This window comes from Astyanax mexicanus, chromosome 2 (genome assembly GCF_023375975.1).
Source record: "Astyanax mexicanus isolate ESR-SI-001 chromosome 2, AstMex3_surface, whole genome shotgun sequence".
Lineage (NCBI taxonomy): Eukaryota > Metazoa > Chordata > Actinopteri > Characiformes > Acestrorhamphidae > Astyanax > Astyanax mexicanus.
Window position 1 is genome coordinate 76728020 of NC_064409.1, and position 18771 is coordinate 76746790.

The 18771-nt window shown below is 35.7% G+C and overlaps 1 protein-coding gene across 1 annotated transcript in view; it reads right to left on the bottom strand.

The window, feature by feature from the left end:
- Window positions 1-9613, bottom strand: part of spaca4l (sperm acrosome associated 4 like) — a 31110-nt gene extending 21497 nt beyond the window's left edge. The window contains exon 1 of the mRNA XM_007239721.4: window positions 9460-9613. Within this exon, the coding sequence (XP_007239783.2) occupies window positions 9460-9511 (52 nt within the window). The 5' untranslated portion in view covers window positions 9512-9613. The remainder of the gene's footprint in view (window positions 1-9459) is intronic.
- Window positions 9614-18771: the final 9158 nt, after the last annotated feature.

Sequence of the window (18771 nt, forward strand, 5' to 3'; positions counted from 1 at the left end):
TTGAATCATAGAGTTGTTGAGTTTTAGAGTTGTTGAGGTATAGAGTTGTAGAGTTGTACTTTTTATTTCTCTGTCATGCATGTGTTCATCCTCTCACAGCAATGACAATTACTGGATGGACAATTTTGGTAAAAATGAACCTGGTTAACCCAGAGTTATAAAGTTGTTGAGTTAAAGAGTTGGAGAGTTGTTAAGTTGTAGAATTTTTGGGTAATAGAGTTGTAGAGTTATAGAGTTGTTTAGGTGGAGAGTTGTTGAGTTTTAGAGCTCTTGAGTTGTAGAATTCTTGGGTTATAGAGTTGTTGAGTTATAGAGTTGTAGAGTTATATAGTTGTTGAGTTACATAGTTGTAGAGTTGTTGACTTGTAGAGTTGTTGAGTTATATATTTGTTGAGTTATAGAGTTGTTGAGTTGTACTGTTATTGAGTTATTTATATGTAAATTGTTGAGCTGTAGAGCTGTTAATGTATAGAGTTGTTGAGTTACGTAGTTGTAGAGTTGTTGACTTGTAGAGTTGTTGAGTTATATATTTGTTGAGGTATAGAGTTGTTGAGTTGTACAGTTACTGAGTCATATATTTGTAGAGTTGTTGAGTTGTTTTTATGTAAGTTGTTGAGTTATAGAGTTGTAAAGTTGTTGGGTTGTTAAGTTATAGACTTGTAGAGTTGTTTAGTCGTAGAGTTGTTAAGTTATAGGGTTGTTAAGTTATCTAGTTGTAGAGTTATACAGTTGTAGAGTTGTAGAGTAATTGATATATAGAGTTGTAGAGTTTAAGAGTTATATAGTTGTAGAGTTGTACAGTTGTTGAGTTGTTGAGTTGATCATGGGGTTCATATTCTTGTTCTGCTTCAAATTGACAGCGGTCAAAACTTTGGATGCACGTTTTAATTTACTGCAATCCTAGACTGCAATTTAGACATGTCTAAATTACGTAGTATTTTAATAAAAATACTAACAATTGAACAAGAAAAGCATCTTCAAGATCATTTTTGGAATAATTTTAAATGGTGTTATCTTAACCAATTTAAAGGATCATTAAACTTAAAGTGAAGGTTAATGTGTAATAATCCTTATATTCAGTGTAAAGCGTGCATATAATAATATATAATGTGTTTGTATGAAATTTAAACGACTATGCTGCGACACAAAGCGCACGGTACTCTGATAATTACTGTATAATAGTGAATTAAAAGTGAACCCAGACAGGATCCTGCAGCCCTCAGATCTGCACAGTAATTACAGTGTCTGTTCTGCAGGGTGTAAACAGGTCTATGGTCTATTGTTACATTGTGCTTCAGGTCTTTTCATATCAGATATCCTTTATGAAAGGAGTCCTTTGAGCAGAAACATAACATGAAACAAATGTAGCTCAGATAATGCCCAAATAGGCTGGAGTGGGGATCAGTTACTGCTTTCACTTTCTCTGTTCTGTGTATTAAAGTACAATTTTGGGCTGAAACCAAACTGTACCGGTTTGTTTGGTATACCGCGGGGTGATCTAGAACCGATATGTGTTTCTCTCATACCGCCATACAGCTAGAGGGCGCTGTGGAGCACCGTGCAGAACAGAACCGTCAAAGAAGAGATTCAAATGCTGGTGTAGCTCCGCCCTGCAGAGAAATCACAACAGCTCCTGCTGCTGTTTCTACTGTATGTGGGACATTCCAGGATTTTGGTACATTTCCTGTCCCACCACTTAAATTTTAAATGTACATATCCAAAATATCTAAATGACTATTTTTTGTGAAAAATGTACTTGTTATAAGACAAACTGTAAAATATGGTGGAAAAATAAGCTTCTTAGATTAAGATTATTCAAAAGACCGAATACCTTTGGACCACCTCAAAAAATGGCCGTTTTCTCTTGTCCCCCACATTGGGTGACCAACTCCTTTTTAACAATTTAACAATTAAAATAAGCTCTAAATAAATGACTTCCTCTTGTATATTGTTGATATGCATCTCCTTTACTTATGAAAACAACTTCTTCGGTCTACACTGTTTTGCATGTTACAGTTTTTATGCTATTAAGTTGTGTCCCACAACATGCGCTCAACCCTGTTACCATAAAGAATTTTACCTGCAGAGAAAGAGTAAAAAATATTTGTCTACTGGCACAAAGGAAGTGACATCACAAGGACATTTTCTGCCCACATGGCAAGACCAAGAGTAAGTGCTCTAACAATTTTCAAGTTTTTTTTCCCAAATATGTTTGTCCAGGTTGTGTCACTCAGTGAACTCAACCCTGTTACTCATATTGTAAGACTAATAATGATTAGAGTCCAAATTTACTTTATATACTTATATAACCATGTTTGTGCTTGATCTTGTATACATAGCTAAATTTTACAGTTAGCATCTGTTCCTGGGCAAAACCACAACTTAGCCTAGATTTGCATCCCTGTTACTCACAACCCTGTTACTGTAAGTTACCCAATATATTGCATAATCTAATTTAAAAAAAAAACTGCTTTGATACCTGAGCTTGATGATTCAAACTTTTTGATAGTCTATTACCTGTATTTAATAAATATATGAATAAAAATGATCAAATTGAAGATCAAAGTTTCAGAAGTGACCACCCCTGAAATGTACCAAAATCCTGGAATGTCCCATAAGTGTTTTTATCCCAGTAACATAGAGCAGTAACTACAGCCCTGTTAAATATATTAATACTGCAGCTTGAAGGATGATTTTAATATATTTGATAACTTTAGAAAGAAGGGAATTGTAGCTGATTTAAATGCTGTAATGCTAACTCTAATGGCTATAGAAATAACATATAGTAAGTTTATATTTATATAAACTTGTATCTAACTTATACATTTTGAGAAATATCTCTTTGAATACGTAATCAATGAGTATTTACATTCTTAAGCTGTTTTTCTGATAATAAAGTCTGATTTCTTCATATATTGTGTATATATTCTGTAGGACAAAGTAAACCCAATACGGTACCACTTTAAAATAAGACTACCTTTATAAAGGGTTTATAAATGGTTTACAATTAGTTAATTAATGGTCACTAATTAGGTTGTAAATGCCTTAAAAATCATTAATAATCAGTTATAACACATACGTGGAAAGAGCAACAATGACCTGTTGTTTGCCAAATAGTGAACCCACAGCCCTCTATACTTATGCCCTTCCTAAGTATATGTTATAACTGATTATTAATGGCGTTAAATTCATTTTAAGTAATTAGTAACCATTAATAAACTAATTGTAATCCATTTATAAACCCTTTATAAAGGTAGTCTTGTTTTAAAGTGGTACCCCCCAATACTAATCAAAGCCTTAATTTAAGCCTTTTATATATTTTATGTAATCCTAACAGTACAGTAGCTCACAAACCTCAATTAAAAGCCAGTCATGCAAAAAAATAATAATAATAATGTATTTTTTTCCCCCAAATACCGTGATATACTGCAAAACCGTCAGAATCTTGAAAAATACTGTGATATGCACTTAATATATGCATTAAATATATAGTATTAGCCAGATAACGTTAATTACCACAGCTATGAACAATCGCTGTCTCTGCTGCTCCATGCTGTTTACACACTTAGCGTGGTATGTGCTGTGCTCACTGCTCCCATTAAAAAAGCTGTGTTTAAAAACACAGCAGCACATGTTCAATGCTCTGTGTTAAATCAGCTTCACACAGCACATATATTTACACTGGAACACAGAATAGAAACTGTAACACACTGTAAGGCGTAAAAATGAACTTAAACATGCCGTTTGTCAGTTCTGTTCCTGTTATAATAAACAGTGAAAGGGGGAAGTGCGGGTCTGTTGTCGCTGCTGCTTAATTATCCTAACAATAGGGGAAAAACTGCATTATGACTTACAATAAATGAGTCATTGTTTACTGTAAATATGTGTTCTTTTCACATGTTCTGTTTTTTTTTAGTTCGTGATTGTTTCTAGTATTTCCGAACAAGAGAACATAGTGTGACAAAATCTATTGAATCTTCTCTCTTGACAAACTACAAATGCATGTATTTCTGTATATGTTTGATACATTTTAAATCTAATGTTTATATATTTGTTTTATTATGATCTTCAACAAATACATACATTTTTTTCTACATTTCTAAATGCCATACATTTATACATGCAATCCCCAGAGTCTGGATAACCAAAACAAAGCTTATTTTAAATTTATAGCTGTAGACAAATTAATCTCGATTGCTTTTGGTTTATAAAACGATACATTAGGAGAATAAATACACTATAAAAACATATAATAATACGTAAATAGGTTGTTTACTTTTAGGTTCCTCTATATAACTGTGAGTAAACATGTAACTTTTACATTTGCATGTTCTGAGCTGAGGAACCACAGCGAGTTCCAGCATGATCTGGGTGGGTCTGCTGACACATGCCTGTCATTCCTCAAAACCCTCAATCTGCTTTATTTGCTTTTCTCTTTACTGCAATAACAAAACCACCCCAACAAATTTAAGCTTTAACCACTCTAAAATGTATAATTTTTATTATCTACACAATTATCGAGTCATTTCTATGTATATCTTCTTATTATTATTTTTTCTATTTGCGTTTTTTAGACGCTTTTTGGAGCGATACATGGTATGGTTTACATAAAACTGGCATTTTATTAGCTTTTAGGGTTCGTCTACCAACACCATAGCAACTGTCTACTGACACCACAGCAACTGTCTACCGACACTACAGCAACCGTTTACCAACACTAAAGCAATCTTCTTCTTTTTATTCTATTTGAGTATTTTAAAATGATTTTTGGAGCGATACGTGCTATGGTTTTCATAAAACTGGCATTTTTATTCATTTTTAAGGAATTTCCCCTGGAGAGCGGGAAATCCCACTTCTCATAGCAACCACCTAGCAACACCACAGCAAACACCTAGCAACACTATAGCAACTTTCTACCAACACCACAGCAACCGCTTAGTAACACTATAGCAAGCACCTAGCAACACTACAGCGACCACCTAGCAACACCACAGCAACCACCTAGCAACACCACAGCAACGGCCTACCAACACTAAAGCAAATTTCTTATTATTATTCTATTGCCGTTTTTTAAAATGCTTTTTGGAGCGATACGTGTCGCGGTTTTGGTAAAACTGGTGTTTTTATTAGCAACCACTTAGCAACACCATAGCAACCACCTACCAACACCACAGCAACGGCCTACCAACACCAAAGCAATCTTTTTATTATTATTCTATTGGCGTTTTTTTTAAATGCTTTTTGGTGCAATGCGTGTCGCGGTTTTTGCAAAACTGGTGTTTTTATTAGCAACCACTTAGCAACACCATAGCCACCACCTAGCAACACCACAGCAACGGCTTACCAACACTAAAGAAATCTTTTTATTATTATTTTATTGCCGTTTTTTAAAATGCTTTTTGGTGCAATGCGTGTCGCGGTTTTGGTAAAACTGGTGTTTTTATTAGCAACCACTTAGCAACACCATAGCAACCACCTGGCAACACCACAGTGACCACCTAGCAATACCACAGCAATCGTCTACAAACACCATAGCAACTTTCTACCAACACCACAGCCGGCGCTTAGCAACACTACAGCGACCACCTAGCAACACCACAGCAACCACCTAGCAACACCACAGCAACGGCCTACCAACACTAAAGCAATATTTTTATTATTATTCTATTGCCGTTTTTTAAAATGCGTTTTGGAGCAATGCGTGTCGCGGTTTTCGTAAAACTGGTGGTTTTATTAGCAACCACTTAGCAACACCATAGCAACCACCTAGCAACACCACAGCAACGGCCTACCAACACTAAAGCAATATTTTTATTATTATTCTTTTGGCGTTTTTAAAAATGCTTTTTGGAGCAATGCGTGTCTCGGTTTTCGTAAAACTGGTGTTTTTATTACCAACCACTTAGCAACACCATAGCAACCACCTAGCAACACCACAGCAATCATCTACCAACATCACAGCAACCACCTAGCAACACTACAGCAACTGCCAACTATTCTTTTTGACTGGTAAACTCCGTCAGAGTGAAGCTGAAGGTAAAGGTGGTGTTTTGAACAGTTATGTTGGGAACTGTTAGATGGAAACAGGTCTGACTGGATTGTAATTAAGTAAAATAGATATAATGACAGTGTGTTTGAAGAGGGCGAGGCTGGGACTGTGTGGTTCTGAAGGATTTTCATTAAAGCCGATGAGTAACACAGGCGTGACTCACTAAAGCCCTTATAAACCCTCTGCTGTTTACACATAGCGGCGGAGTAACGGAACACCAGCAGCTATATACTCTACACACCCAAGTGTTTGTGGACACTTCTTCTAACGAGTTCATTCGGCTACTTTAATCCGCAACTACAGATGTGCAACTGCGCAAAAAAAGCAGCTTGTCTGGTCCCTGTAGAAGAGAAGAATTGGCAAAAGAAACAATAAAATATGTATATAAATATATATTTTTGTTGCAAACGTGCACCAATTGGCTCCATCCTAATGCCAGCATTGAGATATTGGACCTATTTTAGTGATCTATAGCGCACCGTTCAATTGCGTATCGTGCAGCTAAATTCAGGGCGTGTCTGTGTGCCTTTGTAATGGTTAGGGTGCAAAAAATAAACAAGCAAAAAGCATGTATTAATTATCTTAATTAATCATGGGTGTGGTTAATTTTGGCCACAACGTGAAATAAACCAACCAGTGTACCAGACATCATTCCTTTTAAGCGCCAGGTGAGCTCTGACTTTGGCGCATTCGTATCTTAACAGTGCGGCGCTTTTGTGCGTCTCAGCAGAGACAGATACTGACCTGTGTGTTCCCGCTGTGAAGATACACCAGCAGCTTATTTAAGAGAACAATAATGTTATTTTATTATTCTTTATTCTGTTTATTGTTTATGTAAAAGCTAAGGGAGTGGCGGCTACTTGTTGACTGTTGTCAGGGTTTTAATCAGTCAGTGGCGCTCCTGTGTGTTTCCCGCCACCAAAATAGAAATAGAATAGAAACACACGAGAAATTGACCTGAACACACCTCACTTCCAGACCACCACACCAAACCATCAGTGTAGATTTATTCCTAAACTCTGACGCTTTTAACAGCACGGACACAAAATGTAAAAATAGACTTTTAACGGCGGGGGGAAGATAGCAACGAGCATTGCAACGCGTCTTGTGTGTAAGATAGGAACTTCTGTCACTGAAGGCAATCAAATCCTCACAGCAATGTTTGAATTTTCTTTAGAAACACTAAAAAGCAGGATAATCTATTTTAAAATCTTGATTTTAAAATTAAAAATAAAAAAAGTCTAAATTCTGCCTCACTGCCTTATCCCGCTTGTTTTCTCCATATTAGTCAGGTTGTTACTATGACCACAAATAGTGTACTCAAAAAACTCAATCATTTGTTGAAACTTGTCTTAGGCGCTGCCACTATGATCAGAAGATCACTGGTTCGAATCCTGGTTATGCAGCTTGCCATCAGCTGCCGAAGCCCAAGAGTCTGAGAGAGCACAATTGGTCTTGCTCTCTCTGGGTGAGTACAGTAGATGGCGCTCTTTCTCCTCATCACTCCTAGGGTGATGTGGATCAGCACAAGGCTGCATCTGTGAGCTGATGTATCAGAACCGAGTCGCTGCGCTTTCCTCCGAGCGTTAGCGCTGTGATGCTACTCGGTAATGCTGCATCAGCAGCAGTTCAAAAAGAGGCAGAGTCTAACTTCACATGTGTCGGAGGAGGCATGTGCTAGTCTTCATAAAACTCAATAAAACTCATAAAATAATATAGTATATAACGCGATGTTAAATTGTATAACACAAATATTTAGGTGGAGCCACACCTAAAAAATTGAGAATATCTGAACACACAGACCAAACAAACTCTTTAAAACTCCTTAAAACTCATTAACATAATATAATATATAACGCAAATTCTTCTAAAATGGGAGTCAATATCATGTTGAAGTGTATAACACAAATATTTAGGTGGAGCCACACCTACAAATGGGCTGAAAAGTGAACACACAGATCAAACAATCTCTTTAAAACTCATTAAAACACCAAAGTGTATAACACAAAGTGTATAAGACAAATTGCTTTAAGTGTATAACACAAATATTGAGGTGGAACCACACCTACAAATGGGGTGAAAACTGAACACACAGACCAAATAAACTATTTAAAACTCAATAAAACTCAAACATAATATGATGTATAACGCAAATCCTTCTAAAATGGGAGTTAATATGACACTGAAGTGTATAACACAAATATTTAGGAATAAACACACCTACAGTTTTAATAAAAACTGAGCACAAACACTACATAAACTCAATAAAACTCATTAAAACTCATAAAGATCAATAAGAGTAAATGCAATGTTGAAGTGTATAACACAAATATTTAGGTGGAGCCACACCTACAAATGAGCTCAAAACTGAACGCAGACCAAAATAACTCTTTAAAACTCATAAACATACTGTAATATATAACACAAACCCTTCTATAATGGGAGTTTATGTGATGTTGAAGTGTATAACACAAATATTCAGGTAGAGCCACACCTACAATTGTACTAAAACTGCGCACACACACTACATAACCTCCTTAAAACTCATAAACATAATATAATATATAACATAAACAGTTCTAAAAAGGAAGTCAATGCAATATTGAAGTGTATAAAACAAATATTTGGGTGGAGCCACACCTACAAATGGGCTAAAATCTGAGCACACACTACAAAAACGCATTAAAATTTGTATACATATAATATAATATATAACACAAACACTTCTAATATGGTAGTTAATGCGATATTGAAGTGTATAAAACTAATATTTATTTGAAGCCATGCCTAAAAACAAACCAAACAAACTCTTTAAAACTTATTAAAACTCATAAACATAATATAATATATAACACAAATTCTTCTAAAATGGGAGTCAATATCATGTTGAAGTGTATAAAACAAATATTTAAGTGGAGCCACACCTGTAGATATGATAAACACTAAGTGCACACACACACACACACTACACACACTACATAAACTCATTAAAATTCATAAACATAACATAATATATAATGTAAACCCTTTAATGTGGAACTCAATGTGATGTTAAACTGTATAAAACAAATATTTAGGTGAAGCCACACCTATAAATGGGCTAAAATCTGAGTTAACCGACCAAACAAACTCTTTAAAACTCATATACAAAATATAATATGCAATATTAGAGTGTATAAAACAAATATTTAGGTGAAGCCACACCTAAAAATGGGCTAAATATTAGAATTTTCACTAAATAAACCTTTTAAAACATTTTAAAGCTCAGCTAAACCCTCGTAATTCAGTATGAATGGTTATAGCAATGCAGAAAACACTTCTAATGCTAAATGTACATTGAAAAACATACTTAATAAACATTTAACCAACATTAAACCACAGCAAACCAGCATTAAATCTGCTGCACTCACCCACTGAGAAGCAGAGTGCCACTGCGAAGATGCTGAGCAGGATCCTGTTCATGTTGGTGAGGATGTTCTGGTCTGGATCAGGACTGTCCTGGTGCTGGAGGTGAGTCTGTCTGCAGGTGAGGAGCTTTAGCAGGACAGGGGAGCAGATCTGTAGTTTTTATATACAGGGACCCACCCAGAGCTCCGTTACACTGAGCAGGGGGGCAGGGCTGCTGCTGCTGCTGCCCACAGGCTGCTGGAGAACCTGGCTGTGTCCCAAACCGAGCCCTAGCTCCCTACCTAGTGCACCCTTAGAAGTAAGTGTAGATGATTTTACCAAATTTGAAAACCTCTGGAATATAATTAAGAGGAAGATGGATGATCACAAACCATCAAACCAAGCTGAACTGCTTGAATTTTTGCACCAGGAGTAAAGCAGCATAAAGTTATCCAAAAGCAGTGTGTAAGACTGGTGGAGGAGAACATGATGCCAAGATGCATGAAAACTGTGATTAAAAAGCAGGGTTATTCCACCAAATATTGATTTCTGAACTCTTAAAACTTTATGAAAATGAACTTGGGGAGCTCAAATAAAACAGCAGAAACTGTACTATAGTAAAGTTATTGGTACTGTATCACAATTTATGAGTATTTAGGGAAGTTATGAGTATTGTATCATAATTCAACTCAATTAAAAGAGGAGAATATCAGCTATAGTCACAGCATGGGTACTGTATTACAATCTAAATAAAATAAAATAGCAAAATTCTGTACTACAAGGAAAGAATGAGTACTCTATCACAATCTAACTCAATGAAAACAGCAGAAACTGTATTATAGTGACATTATGAGTACTCTATCACACTTTAACTCAGATAAAAATGTAGAAATTGTCCTGTAGTGCACATATGGGTACTTTATCACAATATAACTCAAGTAAAAAGCAGAGCAACTGTCCTACAGAGAAAGTGGGTATGAGTAATACAGTAGTACCGTTTCTGCAGTGTCAATATTAAGCATACATTCCTTTTTGTCTGAAGATTTGATGGCATTATTCAGGAATTCTGATTGCTGTCTGTCCCCCAGGTGGGTGCTGTTATTTTCTCAGTTCTGTTCTGTTCTGTTACTGTATTTAGAACAAAAAAAGCTGAGAATATTTCTATCTGGAATGTATAAATAAACAGTAAATGCTGAGTTAGTGTTATGTGAGCTGTGTTTTCTCAGGGAAAGCTTATCTTTATTGAGTTCCTGAAGTGATTCATACAACTGTCACTGTTTACTGTCACTAAAACACTGATGTCTCTGTAAATATTAAGCAGATTAAGATGCTACGTTTAAAGTAAAGAAGTAAATGATTTGTGTTCCACCTCACTTGTAGAGTTGGTGTTAATAATATGATAGTTATATGCAGAGGTGGAAAGTAACTAAGTACATTTACTCACATTACTTGAGTAATTGATTAGATTTTATGAGTAATTGGTAATTTTTAAAGTAGTTTTTAAAATAGGTAATTTTACATTTACTCAAGTACATTTTGACACAAGTAATTTACTTCACTACATTGGAAAGCTCCCTGTTACTGAGTAACAAATAAAATGTTGGGGGAAAATAAACTAATTATCTGAATAAAAAAAATGTATATATATATATATATAGTTTTGTTCTCCATGGCAGCGCAGCTGAACTTTTCCCAGCAATATTTATGTGTGAATCAGTTGTGTAGCCTGGGGTCTGTGTGCGCTGCTCAGGGAAACCGGTGTTCTGTCGAGTTATGCTACCCATCGATATGTGCTTCTTTACGGCACTGTGCATGCACCGACCAACAGTTTTTTTGTTTTCATGTTTTTTATTATAATTCCTTAAGTTTTTATGAGGACCATCTGCTTGGATGTAAAAAAAAAACAAAAAAACATGTAAATGGCAGTTAAAGCATAGCAATGGCAAGTTAAAAAATAATAATGAACTGTAAAACTATAAAAATACGGTTTATAGTCACATATATGACCATAACTTTTTAACAGTAAAGCAATAAATTATTCATAGAAACCTATGCCACTTGTTCTTAATAAATGTTTTATGCGGTGGTCTGAACAAATACTGCCTGAAAGGTCCATATGATTTAATTTAATAATTATTTAATTTAGAATTTGTTGTACTTTTTTACATCAAATAAATAAAAGTAACTATGTAAATTTTATTCATTTTAAAGTACATTTAAATTGAGTGCTTTGTTTTACTTTTACTCACTAATTTGTTGAATAAAAATATTATAATCTATAATACTTTTAAGGTGGATCAGTTAATTATTATGCATTATTGTGCATTCTTTAATTCGCCTGTGTTAGGGAGCTGAAATTAGCTTTTATCAGATTTTATTAGCTTTTATTAGCTTTTATTAACTTTTTTTCCAGTAGCCTGTGCCATCTGTTGCACCATTTAAGGTGGAACGGGAAGGTTAGCTGGCTAGCTACCTAGCGACTGAGACTACTAGTATTTTTTACTACTTATATTTTGCTTGTTACTGCCATAAAACATTGAAACTACACATTAAACTATGGTAATATAGTGATTCATATATTTTTTAACAAGTAAAAAAGTATATATATATATATATATATATATATATATTGGTTTCTTTGGTTGTTTGTACAGTTGCCTCATGTTGCCAGTGATTTTCTTAGCCCTCTTTTTGGAGTTTGAAAAAGAGAGGTAGGGCTACATGGTAGAACCAAGGGGTGAAATGGGATTTGGCATTAAAATGACACTTTTAGAGTGAAAATGATTAAAATGTAGTGCTTTTTAGAAGTTAGAACTAAAATCATAAATGCAAAAAGCAGAATTTTATTTTTAAATAAATGCACAATTCCTGAAAAAAATCAGAAAAACAATAGCAAAAAGTTCGTTTGAACCCTAAAAGAAAGAAACTGAGTGAAAAAAGTTAAAAACCCAGCTACAAATGTTTTCCTAAAAGGGTTTATCAGGTTGTTCCACTGTGCCTAGTCACATGATGAAACAGTGCTGGTGAGAACTCCCTCCAACACCTCCACACCACCGCAGTACTTTTCCACCCCAGGTTTGGGTGTGTTTTCCAGACGCTAAAAGCTCTTAAAAAAAGAAGTGTATTCTTCTAGTCTGAATAAAACTGGAGTGGAAAAAAGGGCTTGCAGATTCAGGATCAGGAGCGCTGAGACTGAATACCTGATATTACAACAGCCTGTACCCTGAGCTCACCCTGGCCTTAGGCTTAAACTAACACACATCCTCCTCCCAGAGAGTGAAGCAAACCCAGCCAAACCCTGCTTACACACACACTGCACCACTGCTCCTGAAGAGTACACAACAAGAGTTACTTAACACTACCAGAACTGGTGCCCTGGAAGGCGCACTATCAATGAACGTCTAGTTTCTGGTCTATTTTCATACATAAGGTGCACTGGATCAAAGTGGAGTAAAGCTAAGATAAGTAAACAAAATTTTAATAAAAAAGACTTTCTTTTAAAGTTAAAAGAGCGCTGGATGTTAATCTACACAGATTTCTCACTTGAAAACTGTTTATTTGGGTGATTAAAGTGATTCTGCTTATTTACAGTAAGCTCAGATACCGAGGCTAAAGAATTAGCATTAGTGGCTAACTTCTGGCAGCTAATGACGCCTGAAAGCGCTAAACTGAGAAAAACTAAGTGTTCCGTTAAGTCAGGGTGATATTAGATTGCGGTTCGTCCCACGTAGCTTGTTTAAACACAGTAAACATGCAGGCTACAGTCCAATATACTCACCTCTAAACGTCGAAAGAGCTAGCGCGGTTAGCAGGTAATGCTAGTGCTGCTCCAGCAGTGCTAGCTTGGGTTAGCAGCAGGCTACAGTCCGATAACATTCACCTCTGAATGGGGAAATAACATAGAAAGAACACATAGAAAAAACTTTTTTTTCTGATGTTCATTGCTATCTTACATCCTGCCAACAGTCTATTGTCACTCCGTCCGCCTGTACTGTTTAAATAGCAACAATTTAAACAGTGCTACTGAATAAATCTACACTGATAGGGGTGATGATCTGGAAATGAGGTGTGTTCAGATAAATTTCTGGAGCATTGCCATCTTAGCAATGGTAAACACAGGTGCGCCACTGACTGAATACAACCTAGACAGATGTCTAGAGTCAAATGTTTATGGTACAACCCAACTTTACATTAACAGAAAACAGAACTCACAATAAAATAAAATTGCTAATTTCGTAAATTAGTTGCTGCTAATCGTTCCTTCACAGCGTGAATAAGAATAGCTGCACTATTAAAATAGCAATCCGCCAAAATCAGAGGGCACCTTATTCTGACTCATGCTTAGTCTTTACGTTAGCTCCCCCTAGTGGTGCAGTTCCTGCAGAGACACTGAGCAGCCTGCTGGAAGCATGGAGGATCATGCAAGAATCTATCCAAATCTGATCTTTATTTCCCCTTGTTCAAGCATTATCTGTGAGTAATTTGTTTATTGAACCTATTTTGAAGACTGTTTGTATCTTATTTTTGGTGGATGATTTGTTTTATAGCATTATTTTATCTGTGGAGTCATGCTAATCAGTGAATGTTAGCTTTCCTATTGTGGTGTTTGTGATGGCTTCAACTGGCCTGTAGTATGGTGTAGCAACCTCTCAGGCAATGTGGCTGTTATTCTACTTATTGTATATAAATTGTTCTTTTAGTTATATAATGGAACTGAAAGCCATGTTTTCTTTTTTTTTTCTGTTTTCCCAGTTTTACACCGCTTCTATTAAAAACACTAAAAGGCTCCACGTGTCTTGGTTACTTAAGGAAGAGTGTTAAGCTGTATGCATAGCTGTGTACGCAAACGTACAGTGAAGGCAGAACACACCTCTTTTTTTATTTTACCCACAACACAACACAACACAACACAAGGAGGGTCAAGACTAGCACACACCTCCTCCAACACATGTGAAGTCAGACTCCGCCTCTTTTAGAACCGCTGCAGCATTGCCGAGTAGCATAACAGCGCTAACGCTCTGAGGAAAGTGCAGCGACTTGGTTCTGATACATCAGCTCACAGACGCAGCCTTGTGCTGATCCACATCACCCTAGGAGCGATGAGAGGAAAAAGCTCCACCTATTGTAGCCACTCAGAGAGAGCAAGACCAATTGTGCTCTCTCAGGGCTCCGGCAGCTGATGTCAAGCTGCATGACTAGGATTCGAACCAGTGATCTCCCAATCATAGTGGCTGCTTAGCAGCTCCTTAGTCCACTGGACCACTGGGTCATGTTATGCCCCCCATGATTAATGAAGAGATACAGTCCATGCCTTATGCGTGGTTTGAGACGCACAAGCTGTACTTTCCCAGTCGTTACGATAGCAAAGACACACTGATACGCTCTAAATCAAGCTGCACGCTGCGCCCGATGATCTTTAATACTCTTCGTCAGTCATCATGCTGCACTCTAAAGACAGTGTGCAGGATCATTATCACTACAGGACAGAGGATTTACAAAAGACAGGACATGTGTGTGTGTGTGAGGCTGGGCTTGCTTTAATCTATTAATAAGGTAATATTTACTTAATCAAATTGTAGAGCTGCTCTGTATGAAGTCAGGACACCTGTTCCTCCTCATGAGCTGAGCTTCAGTGTTAAATTAATAACCCGGAACACTGTTCCAGACCTGCGCAGGGCTTTGTGAAGAGCTCTTAGTTCCTTTGTCCTTCACTCTTTGTTCAGTTAACTCAGTCCTGTTTCCCAGTGTCACACAGTCTAGAGCTCCTGCTGCTGCTTTAACTGCACTGTTCTACAATGTATAAAACAGGAGTAGCCTAAGTTTGATTTTTTTTAAAGCAGACATATTATATCTTTTTTACACAGGTAAAAACAAGAACAGGTCTATGGGCTGATCAAGACCAGCCAGAACCAGTTTTTGGGGAACTGTCTAGGGTAGCTTCCTCTGTGAGCTTGAGGTGAGGTTTGTCTAAAAATGCTCATGTCTGTGAAATAATTTTTTTAACTTCTTCTCTTGAACTCCGTGTGAGTGGAAGTCATTTCCCGAGCTCTGTTTTAATAAATTGTTAATTTGCTGAAGATCAAGTATCCTGTCTCTCTATAACTTATCTCTTTTTCTATTTTCCCAACAGGCTATAATACAAAACATGTTCGTGAACTTATTTACACAAAATCACTCTCACACAATGATAAAGATCTTACCAGATCAGTTCTCAGCAGGTTTAGTGCCTTTCAGTAAGAGCCGTTTAAAGGCTCTGTCACTTTTTTATGCAAATAAATTGTTGCTGAGCTAACCCCATGTTTACGCCTTTATCGCATTTATCACACCTTAGTCTTAGCTTGTGCTAAATGGCAAAAAACAAACAAGCTACTTTATGCTTAAGGGACATTTCAGGGGTGGTCACTTCCGAAACTTTGATCTTCAATTTGATCATTTTTAGTCATATATTTATTAAATACAGGTAATAGACTATCAAAAAGTTTGAATCATCAAGCTCAGGTATCAAAGCAGTTTTTTTTAATTAGATTATGCAATATATTTGGTAACTTACAGTAACAGGGTTGTGAGTAACAGGGTTGCAAATCTAGGCTAAGTTGTGGTTTACCGCAGGAACAGATGCTAACTGTAAAATGTAGCTATGTATACAAGATCAAGCACAAACATGGTTATATAAGTATATAAAGTAAATTTTGACTCTAATCATTATTAATCTCACAATATGAGTAACAGGGTTGAGTTCACTGAGTGACACACACAACCTGGACAAACATATTTGGAAAAAAACTTGAAAATTGTTGGAGCACTTACTCTTGGTCTTGCCATGTGGGCAGAAAATGTCCTTGTGATGTCACTTCCTTTGTGCCAGTAGACAAATATTTTTAACTCTTTCTCTGCAGGTAAAATTCCTTATGGTAACAGGGTTGCGCGCATGTTGTTGTGGGACACAATTTAATAGCATAAAAACTGTAACATGCAAAACAATGTAGACCAAAGAAGTCGTTTTCATAAGTAAAGGAGAGGCATATCAACAATATACAAGAGGAAGTCGTTTATTTAGAGCTTATTTTAATTGTTAAATTTGCCAAAGGAGTTGGTCACACAATGTGTGGGACAAGAGAAAGCGGCCACAGCTGGGAAGGTAAAACATAAAAAATAAATAATATTATATTAATGGTTTCATTGTTCAGCAGATGCCCTGAAAAATCCACACTTAGTTTTAAGTAGCTTTCCACTTTTAGTCATTAAAAGTTAGACCACATAACGAAGCTTCAGGAGGTATCTTTTGATAGAAATAGTTAAAAATGTTTTTTTTTTTTTTAATCTCCTTATCTGTGGAAAATATCTTTAAAAAAAGTAACACACAGATTGTGTGTCTGATTTACATTTCAAAGCATTACTGGTGACCTCTGTTTTGGGTAAATTTGTTTAGAGAGTAAATTTAAGACTTTATGCAAATGTACTCTATCCTGTACATTACAGTTCTTGGAATGGAACTGGAAAGGAATTGAGTATTCTCTAGTCTAAATACAATGCATTATATTCTGTAATAACTACACAACTCAATACTTGTACTTTTACTTTTAGTACTTTTAGTACTAGAAAAAATGTTAATTAAGTACTTAAGTACAGAAAATGTTGAATACTTTAGTACTTCTACTTAAGTATGTTGCTTAAAGAACACTTCAACTTTTACTTAAGACACTTTTTTTGAATAAAGTACTTGTACTCAGGCAATGACAAAAATATTTAAAGAGAGAGAAGAAAGAGAAGAAAGTTCAGGTGGGACAAGAACAGAAAATGATGTCACTATTAAATGTTCTTGACTGGAGCAATTAAAGTATGTTCAAATTAGGTTGTGTTTTTTAGTATTTAGAAGTACTAAAGTATTCAACATTTCCTGTACTTAGGTATTGCAAGTAGTTTATTATTAGTAGTGTAAAGTGCACTTTAGTGTATTTTTATTTCCAGTAGCATTAGGCTGTACACAATATGTGCATCAATATGTGTAAAGTAGTACATTTACAATATACTTGAAGTGTATTAAAAATTATATTTAATTCACAAAAGCACAATTTAATGTTTTTATGTTGTATTTAAATTTAGCTTAATTACAATTAAAATATACTTAAGTTATTATAGAGTTTTCCAAAACATTACATTTAATATGTATTTAAATACATATTTTAATTTGAAAGAGTATGTACTTTTCTTAATTACAGATACTTAAATACACGTTTCTTTTACAAAGGCAGAGGAATTGTGTAAGTCCTTTAGCCTAAACATTTGAAACATTTGAAATAATATCAACAATATAATATTAAAACTTTTGATGTTTTTCTGTACAAATTACACAACACAATACTTGCACTTTTACTTTTGGTACTTGAGAGGAATTTTTATAAATACTTAAGTAGATACAGTTTTAAATACTTTAGTACTTCTACTGAAGTTTGATGTTTATAGAACCCTTCAGCTTCTACTCATGTCACTTTTTGATAAGGCACTTTATACTCTAGTACTTTATACACGTCTAATGATTTCTGTCATCAAACTTTTTTAGCTTATTCGTCGAAATCAGATAGACGGATTTTACATTATATGTCCTCTTTAAAATAATAAAGGAATTGTCTAACAAGCTTTTGTCCAACTCACAACCAATCAGAATCTTCATTTCGGAGAGGTGTTTTGCTTGAATGCAGCAGCAGAAGTGCTTTATTTCAATATAAAGGTTTGTGTTCCAGCCTAGCGTATTTTTCGGACTTTAAGGTACATCTAAAATCCTTTAATTTTTCCCAAAAAAAAATCAACAGTGCTCCTTATAATCCAGTGTACCTTATGTATGAATTCTACCAATCAGGTATTAAGGAGCAGTAAAGCCACTCTGCTTTATAGTACAGCGTTATAAGGGTGAGTTTTCAGTGAAGTTTCTCCAGCACTAAGGCTGGAGCAGTATTAGCATTAGCCGCTAACCACAGTGTTAGCTCTTTCACAGATCAGAGGTGAGTATATTGGACGGAAGTCTGCGTGTTTGCTGTGTTAAAACAAGATACATGGAGTGAACCGCTAGCTATAATATCACCCTGGGTCACTCAGGGTTCCTCAGTATAGCGCTATCGGAAAGACTTTACTAGCGCTAAGCGCTGCTGCTAACCGCTGCTGATAGCACTTATTTATAGCTTACTATAAATAAATGGAAGTGGTTTACTCACCTTAATAAACAGTTTTCAGGAGAGAAATCTGTGTAGATTAACATCCAGCACTTGTTTGACTTTAAAATATATATTTTTTAAGAATTACAGTTTTGTTTATTTAAACGCCCCCAGCAGCAAAACCTG